The following is a 22,537-nucleotide window of genomic DNA, read 5'->3' on the forward strand; positions in this document are numbered from 1 at the left end:
TTATTTTTGTCTTCTTTATTAAATTTATCACGTATATCATTCGTTTGAACAAAACGAATTATTTATTATTAACTTTACTTTTCTATCTCTCACGTGTTAGAAGAATATAATTAAGAATGTTCATTTTCATACTTAATGATTGATTAGGCGAGAGAAAGAAAAATTATGAGAAAAATCTGGTGACGTGTGAATACAAAGAATTAAGAATTGCAACATAAAGAACGTAAAACCACATTAATGAGTTAAAAAAAAAAATGAACTGATTCATGAGTGGTTTATTAAAGAAGAAAAAGTCATTCTAGAATAGAAACTTCAAATAGACTTTATTAAAGTATTTAAGCATTTTAATAGGTGCCTTGGCTAGTTCACTCACATTTAGATCTGTCAATATCCTTGATTTCATCAAAATAATTTTCCATTTTTTTATTCAACTTAAGTAGTCCTTTCTTTTTGGCACAATATATGATTAAAATTATGTATTATATATATATATATATATATGTATATATATATATATATATATATGTATATATATATGTATATATATATATATGTATATATATTAAAAAAATCCACTCAAGTGTTTTTAAATACGAAATATCACTTCAAGAGGTAATTATAACTACAAGTAAACAATATTTTATTCTAAAATGAAGTTAAGCAGGCATGCGATTATTTTTAAATAAAAGTTAACTCTTTTTTAAATTATAATTACTTTATATGCAAATAAAAAATCGTGTAAAATATATTTTAATTAAATTCACAATAATTCATGTTTTTTACTACTACTACTATTATTATTATTATTATTATTATTATTATATTATTGTTGTTGTTGTAATACTGATAAAATTCAACGCACACGTGATATGTGGCTCCATCAGCAAGGTAATTAGCACATTTTAAAAGAGAATTAGATTTTAGAACTGTATCTTATGCCCAATTATTGCATCCAAATAATTGGTCTTCTATTTTCTTATTTTGAAATTAATATATTTAGACTACTTTAGCATTTGAATTACACAAAATCAGTATTTATTTTTTATACCTAAATTTTATGATAAATAAATTATTCAAATATATAAAATATATGTTATAATTAATAATTGTAATAAATAAATAATTTTGGAAGTTTAAATTTATTTATGTTAATGATAAATAACTTGTGTTATTGTATGATATTATTTTAGATTATTACTACTTCTGTAAAATAGTATCGAAATTTAATTTAAACCGTAGAATCTAACACTAAAAGATTAGAAAAGGGAGTGATAAAAAGCCCCTAGGAATACTATGATTCAAGTTTAAAATTTTGACGTGAAAGAATCATGTTTAAATTACGGAGGGTTGAATCGGACACGGTCCATTACTTGCCAGATGTCTCTTTACAAAATTCATGCATATTTTTAAAAATTTATAAATATCCACAGATATTTATATTTTAAAAAAATAAGTTATAAATTTTAAAAATAAATTTAAATAAAATTACTAAAAAATATAAATATAATATAAATTAAATTTAAGATAATAAAATATAAAATAATTTTTAATAGCAAACTTACATAAAATCATAATGGAATACTTAATAGAAAATTATAACATGAAACTGAAAAAAGATATAAGGGATGTCTCTATCATAATTTTAATGTTTTAAATTATTAAAGTTCACTCTAAATATTATTTTTGAAATAATTATTACAAAAATAAGCATTTTTAATATATAAATTTAGAAGTTATATATATATATATATATATATATATATATATATATGTTTTTTGATTTAAGAAATCATTATAATTTTGTGATTTTGTTATAGTTTTTAATGTTTTTTTATGCTTATACATTAATTCTTCAAATAATATAAACTCTATATTCAATCGTGATTGGGAATCTTTTGAATAATTAAATAATACAAAGTTTTTAATAGAAAATAATAAATATTAACATGATAAATAATGTTTTATATGATATTTCACCTTGAAATAGAAGAAAAAGATAGAAATAATTGATATGACTTATACTATAGTGGATTGAATTGAATGATAAGAAAGTGCAACTTGAGGATAAAACAACAGACAAATGACAGCTGCGCATTAAGGTAACTGCGTAACGTGGCGGGGACAAGTGGAGAGTGAGAGAAAAGGAAGAAGAATATTCACAATTATTCCTGCTCTATAAATTCCTCGTCCCAATGTCGTAGGAGGAGTGTGCTGTGTTTCTTGTTTGAGAGTGAGGGTTGCCAAAAAGGGAGAGAAACATAAACATATTTAGTTTCTCATTCTCTTCATTCATGGCAGGCCCATTGAGACCTCAGATTGTGTTATTTGGTTCTTCTATAATTCAAATGAGCTTCGACAATGGTGGTTGGGGTGCCATTCTAGCTAACTTGTACGCCAGAAAGGTCCTTCTTTTATTCTCCTTCATCGTTTTCAAAACTCTACTTTGTATATTCTGTTTCTCACATCATAGCTTTTTCTCCTTCTTCAACAAGCCACACCACAATTTTGTAATCATTTTCTTCATTTCTCCACCTAGTAAATCATGTTCAGAAGACTCCTCACACTTGTCTATAAAACTGTGAAAATGATGTGATACTGATTCATCGTATGTATGATGTATGACTTTATATATATACGTAGGTATCTGTATGTATATACTTTTTTGTCCTTATCGATGGTGAATAATGAATCTGAATTAAAGAATGTTATGGTGGCTAGGCGGATATCGTCTTGCGTGGATACTCTGGTTGGAATTCAAGAAGGGCATTGGAAGTTTTGGATGAAATTTTTCCTAAGGTACTGCCAAAACGCCATCTTCATTTTAATGCCTCATCACAAGATTCTCTTCTTTAAATCATTTTTCTTTTCAATATATATAAATATTCTCTGCCATTCATAAATGACATGCAACATCTCTCTTGTCTTGACATGATCTGAGGAAGGGTGGATCCGAACATTTTTTATATATGTGAGGTTAAAATTTGGAAGATGGGTTGTGTTTTTTGTTTTTGATAAATAATTAATTTTTATGTGGTCCTTAGTATTTTTGGTTAATTTGATTTCCTGAATTTGCTTAAATAGTGCTTGTGAGGAAAAAAGAAATTATTAGAGATAAAAACAAAATCTGATATTATATATCATGAACCAAAAAATGTTTAAGTCAAATTTATAATAGAAAATGATAGTTTAACAAAGTTTTCTCTTACAAATTTTGACAAATTACCAATTTAGTATATTGTATAAATTGTTCGCTATAATTTTAGCTTTTATGTTAAAAGAGAGAGAGAGAGAAGAAAAACAATAAGGAAAGGAAAATGAGAGAGAGGTAGAGGAAAGAAGGAAGACAACGAAGAGAATCAAAGCAAACAGAATAATAGGTTTCATTTTCAGCAAACCTCATTCACTTATTTTTTGAAAATAAAGAAAAAAAGATAATTAATTAATTTTTTAGAATTTTTAATAAAATGTGTTTCATTTGTTTCTCCTTTTAATGAGCCTTTTGTTATTTTGTTGAACATAGGATGCTAGTGTACAACCATCATTGGTGATTGTATACTTTGGTGGTAATGATTCTATTGATCCTCACCCATCTGGCCTCGGTCCTCATGTGCCCCTCCAAGAATATCTTGAAAACATGAGGAAGATTGCTAACCATCTAAAGGTAATAACTTAGTCTACCACATCAAACATTAGAAACATCTTCAGAATAAAACAAAATTATTACATATCGTACCAAAAAAAAAAACATTACTTTTGTATTTACTTGCAATATTTGATGGTGGAACGTTTGACACATGTCAAAATATGTTTGTTCAGAGTCTTTCGGATCATATCCGTGTCATATTTCTCACCTCTCCTCCCATTAATGAAGAACAGCTTCGCAGAAAGCTCAGGTACATGATGGCGACACTTGAACATACTTGTTGAAGTAAAAGTCACACACATCATTTTTCTTCTTCTTCTATTATACGATGTGCATTACATAAAATCACATAAAATAAAATGTTATTATATTTTGGAAATTTACGTGGGAGTCTAAATTTTATATTAGGTAAAAATAAAAAAGTGGATATTATATAAAGATAAAGACCCATAAATCTATTATCTTAAAATTTTAGATTAAAAATGGTGTTAATGTTTTATGTAATTGAACTCATGTGTTGTTAGTACGTGTCTTTCGTGTAAAATTTTCTTTGTAGACCTAACTGTATATACTCCACATGTTTTGTAACGAATCTTTGGGTGCATTGAACGCAGTGCAACGCAATCAGGAAGAAGCAATGAGTCATGTGGAGTATATGCAAACGCATTAATGGAACTTTGTGAGGAGATGAATTTGAAGGCTATTAATCTCTGGTCTGCAATTCAGGCCAGAGAAGATTGGTTAGACGTTAGCTTCACGTAAGTGTATATATATCATAGTTTTCTTTTTTTTCATTTGATCACACAGAAGTGAGGAAATATAATTTGTGTGTGGATGGTTAGGGATGGAGTTCATCTGTCAGCAGAAGGAAGCAAGGTGGTGGTGAAGGAAATACTAAGGGTTCTGAGGGAAGCAGATTGGAAAACCAGTCTGCATTGGATGTCGATGCCGACAGAATATGCAGAAGATTCACCATACTATCCTCCCACTCCTGATGGAACAAAAACCATAAATGTTTCTCACATTGTCTCCCGAAGGTGTTTGCAGTGGGATATATAACATATTATGTATTTATTTTTCTTTGATGTGTTGTGTCAGTGGAGCCATTGAAAGTGATATTTACCTACCCTTTACTTTGTGTGAGCGTTTTTATTATTCTATTCTAGTTTTTGTTCTGTAAATGTGTTCCTATTGTATTAATCAATTTAAAATTCGACACGATTTCCTTCTGGTTTTCAACTTTCAATCTCATGTAGAGTATACACTGTAGAAATATAAAAAGTAAAATAAGAAAATTTCGATCACTTTATTATAGAATAGAAAAGATTATTATAATTTGAGTATGTTTGGTAGAAACCTTGAAAAGCAGTTAAGAATCAAGTGTGGGAATGATGAGTCTGTGAGTAATCTAGTGCTATATATAGTTAACGCAGTTAGTTTGTTCTTTGACAGCGTCCTTTTCTCAGTTGCAGGACCTAACACTGTCATGTGAGAAAGACCAAAAATTAAACAAAATAATGCATTTTGTATGTTGTGTGTGATAAGCCTTTGTACATATCTAAATGTGCATGTACGACAGGATCATGGCCACCTGGGAATAGATAAGTTCTCTTTTCCATGGTGTCATGGAGTCGGCAGTATAAGGTGTGGACCTTAAAATACACATATATTTATTAATTCTTCATAAAACAAAATGTCATAATAGAATTTAATGTTGTGAGTTTTCATAAATATTTCTTTTTAAAACTTCAGAAAGGAAGTACCGAACACATATTAAGAACTAAAATTTTCATTTATCAAGAAACATAGCATAAATGCATAAGGATTAGCAAACATAAGCAAAAACTAGATATAATCCAAAAATATATCTAGTATACCATTCACATTCATAATTCAAATTCAATTGTATCTATCTCTATACTGATATCAAGGAGATTTGTTACAACCTGTTGTTTCTTGAATTATTCGTATTAAATATGTCCACAGACTAACACATATCACAAATAAATTTTAGTAATATAACGTTATCATGTTAGATCGTTCTTTATATAATAATGCTTCACTCTACATAAGAATCTGCTTTACTTTTTTATTACTTAATATTTTTATTTAAGTGATTTAGATTGTCAATAAGGTACATCTAATTATGATAATGAGTTTTTTACTTAATATCTCGACTCAATCAAATTACTATTTTAAGCATTTAACCTTTCGAATTCAAATTCAAATCATAATTTTTAATTCAAATAACGTATATTCCATTCAACTCAAATATTCAACCGCTACTATTTTAATCACACACACACACACACACACATATATATATATATATATATATATATATATATATATATATATATATAACATTTTCAATATTTTTTTATTAAAAATGATGTTATAACATATTATATTTTTATTAATTGTTAATTCATGTTTTGTTATTTATTACTTTTATCATTAAATTTTAATATAAATATCAATACTTAATTTTGTAAGTATTTTTAATAATAAATATCAATATAATATTTATATAAATAATAAATTCTGTTTTCATAGAAAGATAATATTTCTCTATTTTGAACAAAAAAGGTATTGGGACTAAATTGAATTAAAAGGATATACGTGGGATTAAATTAAAACACATAAACATATGTAGGGACTAGATTAAAACACATAAACATATTTAACATTATTAATAATTTTTTTTCTGGAAAGAACCTGAGACTCTTTTTCAAAAAATTGGAATACAATCAACACTTTTTTTAAAAGTGAGAACTAAACTGATACAACCGAACGACAGTGGATATCGTTCGACTAATTAAATCTAAAAAATAAATATAATTTTATAAATTGAATATTAAAAAATATTCATATATTTTCATACATATACAAAGTGTAGTTTATATCATAAAGTTATATTTATCATAAAAGTATAATCCATAAATAACATTATCAAATAGTGATAATGGTAGGATTTTTAAATTCCAGAGATATAGGATAATGGATCTGTCATGTGTTCCATTTTGAGAATATAAAAAAGACAACTCACAAGATGTTTTGCTATTTATTTATTAATTACCTGATAACTGATAAGAGTGCTTACATATATCTCAATATGATTTGTTTGTGGTGGGTACCAATCACATGATTCATTCATAGTTTTTTTTTTTTTCAATTATTTGGTCAATCCTCTAACTATTCTACAACTTTAGGATATTCCTATTCTTCAAGGGATATACCACCATAGCTAACTTTGATTCTTCAGATTACAACCATTTTGAATCTAATAAAAAAATACACACCTACTTACGTCACAATCTGTTTTTAATTGCTTTTCGATCCACCGTTTTATAATTTTTTTTATAAAGTCCCAATCACACAATCTGAAATGTAACATGGGTTTTGACTCCGCTAAAATAGATAACTTTTAAAACAGAAAATAAGAGATCAAGTTACTTAAGTTCATCAATCCAACGGTCACTTTTGTTCTTGATCTCTAACTGATTTTATTGTTGATTATAAAGTAGAAAAAAGGGTACTTTTTTAACTGATTATAAAGTGTGGTTTTAAAATGGTTGAATGATTAATAGTTGAAAAGTTTTCAGACCGGCAAAACAGGGTGGATTTGGAATTAAAAGCTTAAAAATTATTTAAGTAATTAAAAATATTTTGAATACTTATTTATAAGTTCATATATAAACAAATTTTAAAAATTAAAAATTAAAAAGAAAAAAATAACAGGTTAATCCACCATTAATCATGTCGAAGTAATAGATAATTCGATCATCTATTCTTTGACACTATTCTTTGACAGATCAAGTTAAAATGGACCAGACTTGCCACCTTTAGATATAGGACATAAATTTTAAAATTGCTAGAAAAATTTGAAAATAAATATTATAAAAAAAAATTAAATAATAATTATGTGTTACATCAATTGTTTTGCTACATTTTAAATGAAAAATAAAAGTGTTGACCCTTCACTAGAAGTTATAACTTCTTACTTATTAATTATTGATATCTTATCAAATTGATATTCAAATTGAAATCACAAGTTTAATTTTAAATTTAACAATTACTTAAAGTGAATTTTACAAGTTTTATCAATTAGCTTATACGGGAGCTTAGATAACTTGAGTTATGATTTCTATAGAAGTAACGGCTTAGAGAAATTAATTAAGAATTACATCAATTATCCTATCTCGTAATTGGAAGTGAGATCGCAAATAAATCATTACACTTAAACCGTAATACTCTCTTAAGTAAAAAAAACTGTGCATTAACTATAAATTATAATTTTTAACCCAATAAAAAATGTTTAGTCCAACACATATTTTATATTGTATTTGTTACTAAATAATCCATGTAAAAATATGTCATATACAATCATGATTTACATAAATTACAAAATTAACCCTTATAATATCTATATTTCACATCAATCATTCTTATAACCAATATTAACATCAACATACATTTTATATTGGTTACTTTTTACAACAAATGTAAAATATATAACTGAAATTACAAAAAGAAGTTTTCTTCACTTTTCCATGAATGTTTTTTACTTCAACAAGTTTATCTATTGTGTAGAGAAATACTTGCGATATAATTAATAATTAAATTAACACTATATTAATGTAATTGATGATAAATGTGTTTACATTTTTTTAATATAATTTGTATAAAAAAATTATTATTAATCAATTAGGTATTCCAGTGGATAAAATCTCAAATTGGTTGAATACATTGAATGCCCTTTTGGCCTTTATATAAATAAATATAATAATGCAATTGTACTATGGTACAATATATTATAATTCAATTAATATATTTCTCCCACATTTTATGCATTTAAATTAGAAGATACATAATTAGCAGAAACAAATTGTACCAATTCTTATTTTTCTCATTCTGAATGTATACCAACTCTGTCATCACTATATATATATATATATATATATATATATATATATATATATATATATATATATATATATATATATATATATATATATATATATATATATGATGTAATCTCCCTATTTCAGAAACCTCAATAAGTGATGTTAATTAGCATTGCGAAAATTTAGTTCGAAGATTGTATATCTTCAAGTGGCCTTTAATTATTAGTATTTGCTCAATGATTGTATATCATATTAGTAATTTTGATTCTTCAATTTTATAATATATTTTCAAACCAATAAAGGGACAAAGAAAATGAACAATATTAAAAGTACACCAGCTAACATGTAACCGACTCTGATAAATTTATCATTCTATTGGGTTCAATAATACAAAGATATTTTATGTTTTATAGTTCTGGAAGTTCATCATTCGTTGAAAATCGATTTATTAGGAATCTGCCTAAAGTATAACTATCAATATCTTAAAATTTCACTGAAAATGGCACCATCAAGCTTCAAGCATTGCTTTCAAATACTTGTAGGGTTTGTTTTTACGTTTGATTGTTTAAAATGACGCTTAACGAATTCTTAGGTTTTGCTGGGATGATGTAATTTAGAATGATAATTATACAACGATGACTTGTTTGGATAATTAGAAACAAATTCAAATTTAAGGAATTTTGAAAAGTATTTTAAATGAACAAAATAGAGGAATTTCAAACACCCTTAAAATATAAGAAATTTGAAATTTCATTCATTTTTTCTTCACTATCACTACACTCATGAAAGTCGAGCCGAGTCAACACACTCTGAAGGTCGAGTTAAGTATGCTCGCACCGAAGGTCAAGTCGACTCGACTCACACAAAAGGTGGAGTCGAGTTGGTCCTGGACGAAGGTTGAGTCGAACCGACCTGGTCTAAAGGTCGAACCAAGCTGACCTAGGACGAAGGTTGAGCTGAGCCAAGTCAAAACGAATATTGAGCAAAGCCAGACCAAAACGAAGGTCGAGCTAAGTTGGCCAAGGCTGAAAGTCAAGATGAGATGGCCCAGACTGAAGGTTGAGCCAAACTAAACCAAGCAAATGTTTTAGCCGAGTTGGTCTAGGCCAATGGTCGATCCGAAATGGCCATAGCCAAAGGTCGAACCAAGCCTGCTTGTGCTAAAGGTCGAATCGAGCCAGCTTGGGTCGAATGTCTAGCTGAGTCGGTCCAAGCCAAAGGTCAACACGACCTGACCTTGTCTGAAGGTTGAGTCGAGCTAGTTTGAACCAAAGGTCGAGCCAAGTCTGTTCGGGCAAAAGGTAGAAACAAGCTAATCCGACAGAAAGTCGAGCCAAAACTCGGGTCGAAGGATAGAGTTGAGTTTGCCTTAATATAGAAATTAAATTGTTTTTTCCAAACAAGAAATTTGAAATATAAGATATATAAATTACTTCATCCAAACAAACTATTTAAGAAATGAAGGGAATCCAATTGTAAGTAATTCAAATAGTATATATTTTAATTTATTGAAATTGTTAAAATCCCTTATCCAAACACAAGGTTAGGTCACAAACATTTTCCTTTTGTAGTGTAATAACAAACTAAAGACATTTATTTAACATTCACGTCATTGTTTTTGAACTCCTTTGTAACAAGTTGTTCAATTGATCCAACACGAAAATTTATACATGTATATTTAATCATAAAATTAGAATTTAGAAAATAATTTGTAGGTGTAGGTCGATATCATCCCGGCCCAACCAAGGTACACATGCGACCGACATCATCCCAACCCAAGTAGGGGTCGACCTCATCCCGACCCGGTCGGCCCGGTGGTAGCAAAAGGAAATCTTCTTTGCGACCCAATTAAGCCCAACAACCCAACAAAATATAACAGTCCAACAAAGCACCACAGAAGAATTGGCAAGATAAGAAGGTCGGGTATATTGTTTAGTGACTACAAAGAGGGATGCCTTTCCTACTTTCCTACATACACCTCATATCGAATCACTATTTGACTTGAGCGTTAGAGTACCTACAGGTATCCCACTCTCGGAGTGGAGTTCACGCAGCAAGTAGATCCAGGGAGAGTCTGGAGAGGAGTGGAGAGAGGAATCGACACAGGGTTCTTGAGATCGTCTGATTCCATACTAAAACAGATCCAATCAAGTACAAAATTAAAGCATATGAATGGAGATTTTGGTTTCCTTGTTAAAAATGGTATTTAGTTAAGTTAGGTATTGGACTACCATCACTAGTACAGTAAGAGCTTTTGGTCCCAGTTGTTTTTTATATTCTGCCCCGGTTCCAAAACCGAGGCATATTGGGGCGAGGCCAAAAGGGATGGCTTTTGGCCTCGGGTGTGGACCGAAGTCGTAAAGCGTTTCTTTGCCTCGGGTCACGCCTGAACCGAGGCCTGTTCTACGCAGCGCTGCACGCGTTCTTGGAGACCCTCAAACCTTTCTTCTGAAATGGGATTGCAGTAGATTCATGGAGACTCTCAACCAAGTTCAACAAAACCCTTAACGCTGCAAGAGGTTCAATGCACGGTGCACCAGAGTGGAAGCCTGTACCACAAATAGAGCAAAGAAAGAGAAGTGCTTTGCTGTTGCTGCTCATATATGGCGATGTGCAGCAAAGGCTCATGAATCTGGTGAGAACCACCCAACTTTTGTTCGGTTCAGTGTTGATTTTCGAAGTAGATTGAATCCACCTCTCCCTCAGAACTATTTTGGGAATGCTTTGGCCAAAGGAGCGACGCGCCGTACCCTCCCACAACCTAGAACTCCCTCCCTCCCCCACCAACAAACCCCACCCACCGGTCTCTCCCCACCTTGTACCACTCAACCGACCGAATCCTGGCGACTCCGCGTAGCCAAGGACCCCATACCCTGAGCCTTCTTCCTCAGCACGTGCTTCAGAATCTTCCCCGTCGGCGTCTTCGGCAGAACCTCCTTGAACACCACCGTCTTCGGCACCATGAAGTGCGTCATCCTTTCTCTGCAAAACTCCACCACCTCCTCTTCCGTCGGCCGCCGCTCCAACCGCTCCTTCAGCTCCACAAACACGCACGACGTCTCCCCCCAGAACTCGTTCGGCCGCCCCACCACCACCGCCTCTCTTACCGCCGGGTGCGCATACATCACAGCCTCCACCTCCACGTTGCTCACGTTCTCTCCCCCACTTATTATCATGTCCTTCGACCTATCTTTTATCTCCAAATACCCATCCCCAAATCGTCGAAGACCAGAAATTGGAGGTTGGTGTAGAGAGACGATGAATAGGGTTCGCAAATCGGGAATTATAACATGCTTTATGGCCTCGATTCAATTAATAACCGAGGCCTAAAGCCCTTTATTGCCTCGGTCCATTATAATACGGGACTAATAATACTGACGTTGGTGGCATTTTTGAAATTAGGGTTAGCGGGTTGCCTTATAGACTTCGGTTCTTTTGTAACTGAGGCCTAAAACTCCTTACTGCACCGGTTTTTAGTTGACCCGAGGTAATATAGTTGGACGAAATTGTAAAAATGTCACCGCCTCTTTATAGGCTTCGGTTCCACTATAACCAAGGCCTATAAGGCGAAATAAAATGTCAAATTTGCACTAGTGTATATCAATTAAAGATTTATTGTTTGTTTGTTGTTATTTTGCTATTATTCAATTATGTGTCAGTGTGTGTTTTCTGAATGTGAGCAAACATTAAACAAAGTAAAACAAATGTGAGAAAGAGAAAAACGAACCTCAAAAGAACAAGAGATGGTTCGGGGCGATCAATGAAAGAAATGGAGGATAGAGGAGAATAATATGTTTCGTGAGGAGAGGAGAGACAAAAATAAGATATTAAAAAAATTAAGATAAGTCGCTTCCGATTAATAATATTTCACAAAGTATATTAAAAAAAACACTTATTTCACATTAAGCTTAAACGAAGGTGATATCATCATAGTTTTAATTTGAGACTATCTGGAAATAAAGCAACTTTTGAAAAGTTGACACAAGTCAGATATAACGTTTAAACCTGTTAGATAAGCAGCACCGAGAGAAATGGGAAGATTTTAGGTGAACATTTTGGTCAGGCAAATTATCTGAAACGTTGCTAGTGGTGGATGATGTCATTGCACTAGTTATGCACTGGATAATATATATAGTAATGCTTTCACACATTACAAATTTTTATATGTATTTGATATTATCTTTTATCACTTTTTACTTTTTTTATAAATATAAAAGTTCACTTTTTATGACTATTTTAACTTTTACCATCAATATCTAATGAAAGTTTTTGTATGTCAAAGAATTTTTTCCTTTCTTTTTTATTGATTCTCTTTCGAACTTGTTGAGTAGTACATACTCTCTTTAATAATAAATTTGATTCTTTGGTTGGTAGAAAAGTATATAATATGAAAATTAATTAATGTTATCTCTATATAATATTACGATTTTTTTTATCAGCAAAATATATAATATTACGATGGAAAATTTATCTATGTACCAAAAGGAATAAAATGGGCGACAAATACATTAGTCTTTGGAGATATTAAGGAAATTGGAGTTATTTTACAAAGTTAAACCTTCTATTTACCTATGTGGCCACAATGATATGATTAGTGAATTTTGTAGTGTTTAATATTTATTATTTTGGTATAATGCGATTCCTTATTTCATATATATATATATATATATATATATATATATATATATATATATATATATATAAACTAAAATATATCAAAATAAATATACTTCTATAAAACAAAAATATATAGTAATATTATCTGGAAATTTTTTTATAATTAGTGAAATTTATTAAAACGCCGAAAAGGAATGGACTCACCGACTTGAGTATAGAATATTGAGAAAATTATTTACCAATCACATGCTTATGACTAATTCAGACTAAAATATTTTAAGAATAAAATGAAATAACTTTTAGTATTATAAAACAATTATTTATATATAGTATGGAATCTTGTTATTAGATATATAGTGTAGAATTAACAATTATAGGTACGATTTTACTTACGTAATTAATTACTATTTAATTTGTATTTCAATTAAACAAATATATATTTGTATTTCAATTAAACAAATATATATTTGTATTTCAATTAAACAAATATATATACATTGATAACATGATACACATGCTCTATATATTTCCTTAGCAAAAATTGTAAAAGCAGAATCCTTCATACTTATCAACATCTAAATGTATTTGTTAACGTTTTAAAGTGTAATTTTGATTAATATAGTACTAAAACAACACATGTCAGATGAGAATTTATTTTCTATTTTGCTACCAAACGCATATATTAATCAAGTGATGTTATGTCTATTCGATGGGTAATCTTAAAATAAAAAATCGAATGTCATTATTGGGTTAGGAATCCAAGCGTTACATCGGATAAAAATAGAAAGTAGAACATTATATATTCGATGGATAATTTTAAAATAAAGACTCATTGTCTTAGGGTGTGTTAGGATGAGACAATTCAAGAGGGTCATTCATTTTTTTGAAGAATTTAGATTTCTTTATAATGAAATGCTTTGTTTGGATAGAGAAATTAAAAAATATTTCAAATGCAAACATTTTTTTGAAGATTTCAATTAGCTAAATTAGTAGAAATTCAAATACCTTCAAAATAGGTGGAATTTGAAATTCTTCTCACTCAACCTCACATTCTAGACTCTATGGTGGAGTTGTCAAACGGGTATGACGACTCCGTCCGGATCGTCGAGCTCGTCCATGTCGTCGGGCTCGTCCAGGTCGTCGGGCCCGTCTTGATCGTCCAGTCCGTTCGGATTGTCGGACTCGTCTAGAGCATGGGGCTGGACCGGACCATATTGACGAACTTGGCGGCACAATTGTCCAGTATGGGTCGTTAGGCCTCTAGATCATCGGGCCGACCCAGCCTGTCTGGGTTTCCCAGTCGGTTCAGCTCGGGTGGGTCGTCGTGTCTAACCAATCCGGTTGGGTAGTTGGGTCAGCTCGGCCCATCTGGGTTGTCGAGCATTTTTCCAAATTTATCATGAACTCAAAATATAATTAAGCCTAAAATAAATATTGTTAAAATTAAATTTTATCTCACAATAAATTCAATTTTTTTTTTCCAAACAAGAAATTGAGATGTAAGGTATTTTAATTTCTTTATCCAAACAAGTTATATATTTAAAAAATGAATGGAATTTAATTACAAGCAGTTCAAACACAAAGCATTTCAATTTCTAAGCATTGTTGAAATGCTCCATCCAAACACAGGTTAAGGTTTTGGGTTGAGAGTGGTATCAATGTCTTATGTGGTTGGACTCAGGTCTCATTGATGTTGTATCTTCCCAGTGAAACCTCTTTTGTAAATCTAACAAGTGGTATCAGAGCCGATGGTTAAAACCGACTCAAACAAGTGCAGTCCCTGTATCGAAAGTCTTCCTGACAAGAGTTTCGGACTCAGGTCTCATTGGTGTTGTATCTCTCTGATAAAACTTCCTTTGTAAATCTAACACATTACATTAACTAATTAAGAAAAGAAAATCTTATCACTATTTACCATCATTTTCAACTAAATAAATTGATTTTTCTTAATTACTCTATATATATATATATATATATATATATATATATATATATATATATATATATATATATATATATATATATATATATAAAGCTTTTATATTAACATGTAGTGCATCACTTAAACTTGACACGGCCAAATTTATAAACAAGACATTATCTTTTGCTTACAATTGTTAGGTAATTAATTGACAGTGTAAAGCAGAGCATTAATATTAACACATCTTTTACCGATTAACAGTGTGCTTTTGTCGTTTGGTGGAGCTGTCAGTGGAGTTGTCATCGACATGCATTACTAAACCTCTTTTTCTGATATATAAGTTTTTGGTGCAGAAAGATCACTATATTTAAGAACACAGTTATAAATATGTGTTTGTGTGTGTGAATATCACCAAAAAACATATGACAATGTTTCTTTTGATTTAAATCACTGTAGACAGTGGTCATGTTTCCATGTTGTCGCCGCCTGCAAAGAAGTGTTATTTTTTGTTTGAATGTTAGGTCGAATAATTTGTTTAAAGATTTAATTGTGACCTAAGATGATAAGATTGGGTGTAAGTATAAAATTGAACACTTACACGAGAATGTGACTACATATTAGAAAAGAAAGCTTATCACAGAAAAGAATGCTTATCAAGTGCAATTATTGGAGCCAGAGACAAGAATATTCAGGTATCCAATTATGGAACATTTTAATATTTGTGCTCGATTGAATCATGAAGTGGCAATATAATACGACATGATTGCAGATATATAGCCAATCGGGTATCGCTGCCGGGTCAAATTGTCATAAGAAATTTGAATTTACCATTCAATTAGGTCAATTCAAAGAAAACAAAAACTCCAATAATGTTTATTAAAAACACTTCAAATAAAAGGGTATAAGAGTTCTGAGTCACAATTCTTTCATTTTTTTTTCTTTTTTTGATATAGTTTATGTAAACTAGGGTTTACATTTTGAATATCAACGCTAAAAATGATCGATAATTTAATATTGTACTAATTAAATATGTTAAGAAAATATCATGGACCACATATATTAAATGACATGTGGTTCATGTAACTTAACAATATTATCTCCAATAAAGAATGTTTATGATATAAAAAGGTATTCAGAAAACAAAAATAAAGGTAATTATGAAGTTTATTAGTCCAATGAATCGTACTAAATGAAAAAAAAAAAATTGTCAATAACTAAGTTGTATCATATCCATGTGACTCCCAAATAATTTTGAAGTTAATTCATATTATAAGTTGTTTAAAATTGTAATTTATATTTTAGGAATAGTAAAAACATATAGAGACTAATTAGTAATTTTACTCCTTAGGAGTGACTAAATTATTTAAAATTTTAAGAATTAAAGTATAAGATACTTTTAAAATATATTTCAGAGAAATTATAATATAAGAGTTGACACAATAAAGATGTGAAGGTAAAAATACTTAAAATATAAAGATTAGAAATATGAGTAAAAGAATTTGCTCAAGTAAATATATACATACCGAAGAATTTGTTCACTAACAAAATAACATTTGCCGATAAGAAAAAAAAAATATATAATTACACTTAATGGGTATGACATTAACAAGAAATTGTTTGTATTTAATGATAGAAAATGACAAAAGTAGAATACAAAAGAGTGGAGTTACCATTCAAACTAAGGTTGTGCACTTTGCTAGTTCCCCAAAATTTAATACCATTTGAAAACAAATCAAGTAAAGAAACATATTCGAACTTACCTTTAATAAAAGGGTTAAGTATGTTTTTAGTCCCTGAACTTTGGCTCAAGATTGGAATTCGTCCCTGGTCGAAACTTTGATAAATTTCGGTACCTAAACTTTAAAAATAAATGAATATAATCCTTTTAACCCAATTTTGTTAACTCTTTTTTAGGTTTCGAACACATTTCTCAGTAAATATTGGAGTTGTTTACGCCATTTGACACATTTGTTCAATATTTACTGAGAAGTGTATTCAAAACCTAAAAAAAAAGTTAACAAAATTGTGTTAAAAAGACTATATTCATTCATTTTTAAAGTTTAGGGATCAAAATTTATCAAAGTTTCGACCAGGGACGAATTCCAATTTTGGGTCAAAGTTCAGGGACTAAAAACATACTTAACTCTTAATAAAATTTTATCTACTTTAAATTTATTCTTTAGTGTCTTCTAATTTGTAGCTTCAAAAATGAAAATGAAAAATAGCCGTTAAAAAAATTAAAAATTTAAGCTTTACAAAATAGTGGTTTCATAAAAATGAAAAATAAGTTAATTTTAATATATATATATATATATATATATATATATATATATATATATATATATATATATATATATATATATATATATATATAACATTCAAACTAAAACATATTTATAATTTTTTGCTAACTTTTAAACTCTATTTCCTTGTATTTCTAAATTGAGTCTTTACACGTTTGAGTCACTGTCATTGACTTTTATAATCTCCAAATACTCGTAGAAGGAGTTTTTTACACTTTTAATAAGTTAGAAAGTTAAGAAAATTAAGTAGAAAAATAGCTTTACCTAACTTAACACAAGTTGCCACCATTTAATAAGTGGCTTTAGTCTAAAATCATTTACCCTATGCAAAGAACAACAATCCTAGTTTTGACAGCCACAGACTTGAGATAAATTCAGATCTAAAACTCAAAGTATAGTAATAAATAAGTGTATAAATAAATAAATAAATAAATAAGAAGTTAATTTCTTTACTAAATAGCTTTAATGGAGTGAAATATACGTAAATACTCATTATGGTTTTTAGAAAATGAATACAGCCAGTATATTATAATATATTGAATTACCTATACCCATAATATTTTTTAATAAAATTAAATGAAAATAGTGATTTATAATATAATTGTTCCAACCCTCGTACAAGAAACAAACAAAGATAATGATTTATATTATTTTTAGTTAAATTATAAGTCTACTGCAATTAATAAAGGTTGATTGATTCTGTATGTCTCGACTTACGCCATACAAGGACGAGGATTAGAATTTGATTATGAATGAAGACAGTTAAAGAATAATGTGTGGAAGATTCTATAGGGTGTTTGTTTAAGCTTGGATGATTGTTTCGGCATGTGAGCTTTTATGATCCTATTTGCCTAAACTTTTTAAATAAGAAATCAACAATTTTTTTTGAGTTTTTGGTCATTAATGTTAGCATTATACAATGATTTTATGTTTTAATTTGTTAAACAAATGTATTAGAAGAAAGAATGCTCTTTATTTTTTATTATTATTATTTTAGAGACCCATACATTACTAAAAATTTCATATTTTCTACTAATTTTGTTTTGTATAATTTTTTTATAAATATTTTGTATAAAACACTTTTCGTAACAAATTTTGTAGAAAATATTTGTAAATTTTATAGGAAATAATTATTTACGAAGAAATTATCTACCTATTAAAATTCTTAAAAAAATAGTAAGAAAAAAGTTTTTTCTTATAAATTTTTTTAACAAATTTGTAATAAAATTCTGATATAATATAAGAATTTTTAGTAATGATAAATGAAACGAGGTAATAAATATATTAATTATGTATATATCACACTTATATCAGTTTTATATATGGGTGTGATGAGAACAAGTATTGGCATCAAATGTAAACAATTTGTTTTTTTAGAGATAAGTGGTGAGTAACGAAATCTGGTATATCCTTGAATGTGTAAATAATTTGTTATAGCATGTTGACACAGATTCCTATGTTTGAGCCTTTAGTATTCTCCAACACAATGAATGAGCTCGGAACATTTATTTTTGTCTTTTAAAGAGATGTTAAGTATAAGTGTACAAGTGTTGGACCCTCAAAGGAATATTCAGAATCCAATTATGAAGCAATTTGAATAATATTGTATTGGGAGTGTTCGAGGCATGGAGCATGATGAAATGGCAATATAATATGGCATAAGGTACTGTTTTGGTGCCGACCAAAAACGTGGCAACACCAAATCTGCATCTATAAATTGGATCTCATTGTGAGTGTTATTTCATCATATATGAACAGAGTGTAGTTGGTTTGTTTAGAGGAGTCAAAGAGTTGAGAAAGAAAATATGGTTGGCCCCATGAGACCTCAGATTGTGCTCTTTGGCTCCTCTATAGTGCAGTTTAGTTTCGACAATGGTGGTTGGGGTGCTATTCTAGCCGGTTTGTATGCTAGAAAGGTTTTTTTCTTTCTCCTCCGTTTTCATTCTCCAACCACACAAACTTTATATATTCTTCTTCTTCATCTTATACTTTTGATGTCTTTGTTCAACTAAGCTTTAGATTCAATATACACTAACAAACTCACTACTAATAGGTGAAAACCTTTAGTTACTACTAGTATAAACAGACGCAATCGCATATGTGCGTACACGCATTTTTTAAATATGCGTAATATTATATTAGTAGATGATGATATTGTAATGTTATTAAGTTAACGTATAAAATAAAATTATATTTATTAAAAGTAAAATATATCAGAAAAGATGAGAGAATAATTGTTGATGAATAAAGAAAAAGAGAAGAAACATAGATAAACGGTTTTATAAAAAACTTGTAAAAATAATGGTCAATTTTCAAAAAATTAATAAATAATTATATTTTAAAGAGTAAAATTGATATTTTAAAAAATGGACAAAAAAAAGGAATCTTTTTATATATTGTTATAAATATATGATGGCTAATTGGTATTTAAAGAGACTAAATACAATATAGGTTATATATGTAAAATGTAATTTTACATTATTATACATGTATATTTGTTCATTTTTATGATAATTGCACTGAAAGTTATATTTATAGTTTTTGATTTTTCACAAGACAAAATATACGTATAATCAAATTTGTCCTTCCGCTATATTATTAATAAAACAATTTGAGTAAAATTAAAAGACAAGTAAAACATAAAAAATGGAGGTAAATATTATATATGATCATGTGTAGAATATATGCGATGAACTTGTTTGAATGTATAGTTTTTCTCTAAAATCCTTGTTTTTATCTCACGTTGACATGGCCAGGCGGACATAGTACTGCGAGGATATTCTGGTTGGAATTCAAGGCAAGCTTTGGATGTTTTGGATGAAGTTTTTCCCAAGGTACATACAAAAAAAAAAAAAAAAACATCTTCAGTGCCACGTAGATTTTGTTTCTATACATCTTCTTTATTCTATTTTCTGTTCATTAAAAACATCAAATTCCAGTAATGGCACCATTGAATTGATCTGCTGCATATTATAGCAAATGAGAACCTGATATCTAAATTGTCTTAGGTTTACACAGCATGTACATTCAGCAATTTCAATTTTTCTTTTAGTTTTTATTAATACAGTATTAACTATTAAGTATTTCTCTCCACACACCAAAGCAAATGTATGTGAAGTAAGAGATGTTGGTTTAGATAATGTGTGATGAGTTCTACTTTTGGCGATTCTCAGTGAATAATCTTAGTTATTTTCTTGAACACAGGATGCTCCTGTGCAACCGTCATTGGTGATTGTGTACTTTGGTGGTAATGATTCTGTTCACCCTCACCCTTCTGGTCTCGGTCCTCACGTTCCCCTCCAAGAATATCTTGAAAACATGAGGAAGATCGCTAACCATCTTAAGGTATAACAACTTAAGACGTCAAAAATCTTTTCTTTGTAACATTTGATGCTGCAATGTTTGACACGTATATATGAAAATATTTGTCAGAGCATCTCAGAACATATTCGCATTATCTTTCTCACATCTCCTCCCATCAATGAAGAGCAACTCCGCAAAAAGCTCAGGTACAAATATATACTCTTCTTGTTATTGCTTATAACATAACTTTCATTTTTTTTCTGACATTGTACTGCACCACACAAGTTTTGTAATGAAATTTTGGGTTGACTGAATGCAGTGCAACGCAGTCAGGAAGAACCAATGAATCTTGTGGAGAATATGCAGACGCACTAATGGAGCTGAGTGAGGAGCTGAACGTCAAGGCCATTAATCTTTGGTCTGCAATTCAGACCAGAGATGATTGGTTAGACGTTAGCTTCACGTGAGTACATATACATATATATATTCACAAAAACAAGATTTTTTTTTTTTTTTTTTGAGGACTGAACATTAAGTGATGTGTTACATTATTAATGTTGGTTAGGGATGGAGTTCATCTGTCGGCAGAGGGAAGCAAGGTGGTGGTGAAGGAAATATTAAGGGTTCTGAGGGAAGCAGATTGGAAAACCAGTCTGCATTGGATGTCGATGCCGACAGAATATGCAGAAGATTCACCTTATTACCCTCCCGCTCCTGATGGAAAAACCACCATAAATGTCTCCTACTGTGTCTCGCGAAGGTCTCTGCAATGGGATCTGTAGAAGCTTTATATCAATCTGCAGTTACCATTGTATGAGTGTATGAGTAATTAAGATGATTTTCTAGTGAGTTTGAATCCTGCTACCAACAAACTGCATCGCGGTTAGTGGAATATGTTGAATCTCTTAACTATGTTCATAGAGATTCAATCCTAACCATGTGTATAAAAAAAAGAGAGATTATATCAACTAGGTGCAGAACAATATAGTAAATGCACCTCATGCGTTTATGAAAATGCGATTGTAAAATGGTATTGTAATATGTGTGTTAAAATATATACATATATAATATAATTTTTATTATAGAATTACTGTTCCTTGAAACTTTTTACACTCGAGAAAAGGAGAAAAAGAAAGAAGTGTACTAAAATCTACAACACTGATATATAAGAAAAAAAATTAATTGGAAAAGTGCATATGTAAAAGGGTATAATTTATTTGTTTTTTTTCTTCTAGTTAGCTCTTGTGAATTAAATCTATAAAACTTCATGTGATTAGAAATTACACTCTTATATACTAGGAACACAACAAGAACTGAGATCGAATACATGCATATAATATTAAACGGAACTTATATATGTTCTGTTAACTCAAGATGTACTCCGTCACAAATCTCAATCATGAAAAGCCAAAAGCCAATGAACTGTAGCTTAAACACGCTGATAACAAAAAAAACACACACACACACAAATTTTAAATATATATATATATATATATATATATATATACTTAAGTTTTTATTAAAAAATTATTTTATTAATTATTTGAAATACTTTTATTTTTGTTTTAAGTATTCTGTTATTTATTTTTTTTATCAACAAGATGAAATTGTAGTTATTTTCATCTTTATCTCTAACTTGTCGATTAATTTATTTTTTTCTCTTCAAATTGATGACAAAATAAAACATAATATTTAAATAAAAAAATATTTTAAATACTTTGTAGAACAAAAATTGTTTATGAAAACTTAATTAAAAAATCACAACTTAAAAAGTATTTAAAACTTAAGTTTATCTAAAATATACTTATTATTAAGTTTATCATTTTTAGAGATGAGAGGTTCA

At 29.4% G+C, this 22,537-nt stretch overlaps 2 protein-coding genes across 2 annotated transcripts; both read left to right on the plus strand.

The window, feature by feature from the left end:
* The first annotated feature begins 2,196 nt into the window (after window positions 1-2,196).
* LOC114183596 (GDSL esterase/lipase CPRD49-like) lies at window positions 2,197-4,882 on the plus strand. The gene is made up of 6 exons (XM_028070669.1): window positions 2,197-2,402; window positions 2,719-2,796; window positions 3,521-3,661; window positions 3,817-3,893; window positions 4,258-4,401; window positions 4,486-4,882. Exons 1-6 carry the CDS (start codon window positions 2,292-2,294, stop codon window positions 4,700-4,702), a joined length of 768 nt encoding a protein of 255 aa, XP_027926470.1. The 5' UTR covers window positions 2,197-2,291; the 3' UTR covers window positions 4,703-4,882.
* A 14,246-nt stretch (window positions 4,883-19,128) lies between these two features.
* LOC114184010 (GDSL esterase/lipase CPRD49-like) lies at window positions 19,129-21,716 on the plus strand. Its single transcript, XM_028071235.1, has 6 exons — window positions 19,129-19,307; window positions 20,148-20,225; window positions 20,596-20,736; window positions 20,824-20,900; window positions 21,014-21,157; window positions 21,260-21,716. The coding sequence occupies exons 1-6, from the start codon at window positions 19,197-19,199 to the stop codon at window positions 21,474-21,476; spliced, it is 768 nt and encodes a 255-aa protein (XP_027927036.1). The 5' UTR covers window positions 19,129-19,196; the 3' UTR covers window positions 21,477-21,716.
* Window positions 21,717-22,537: the final 821 nt, after the last annotated feature.

This window comes from Vigna unguiculata, chromosome 5, assembly GCF_004118075.2.
Source record: "Vigna unguiculata cultivar IT97K-499-35 chromosome 5, ASM411807v1, whole genome shotgun sequence".
In the NCBI taxonomy this organism is placed as follows: Eukaryota; Viridiplantae; Streptophyta; class Magnoliopsida; order Fabales; family Fabaceae; genus Vigna; species Vigna unguiculata.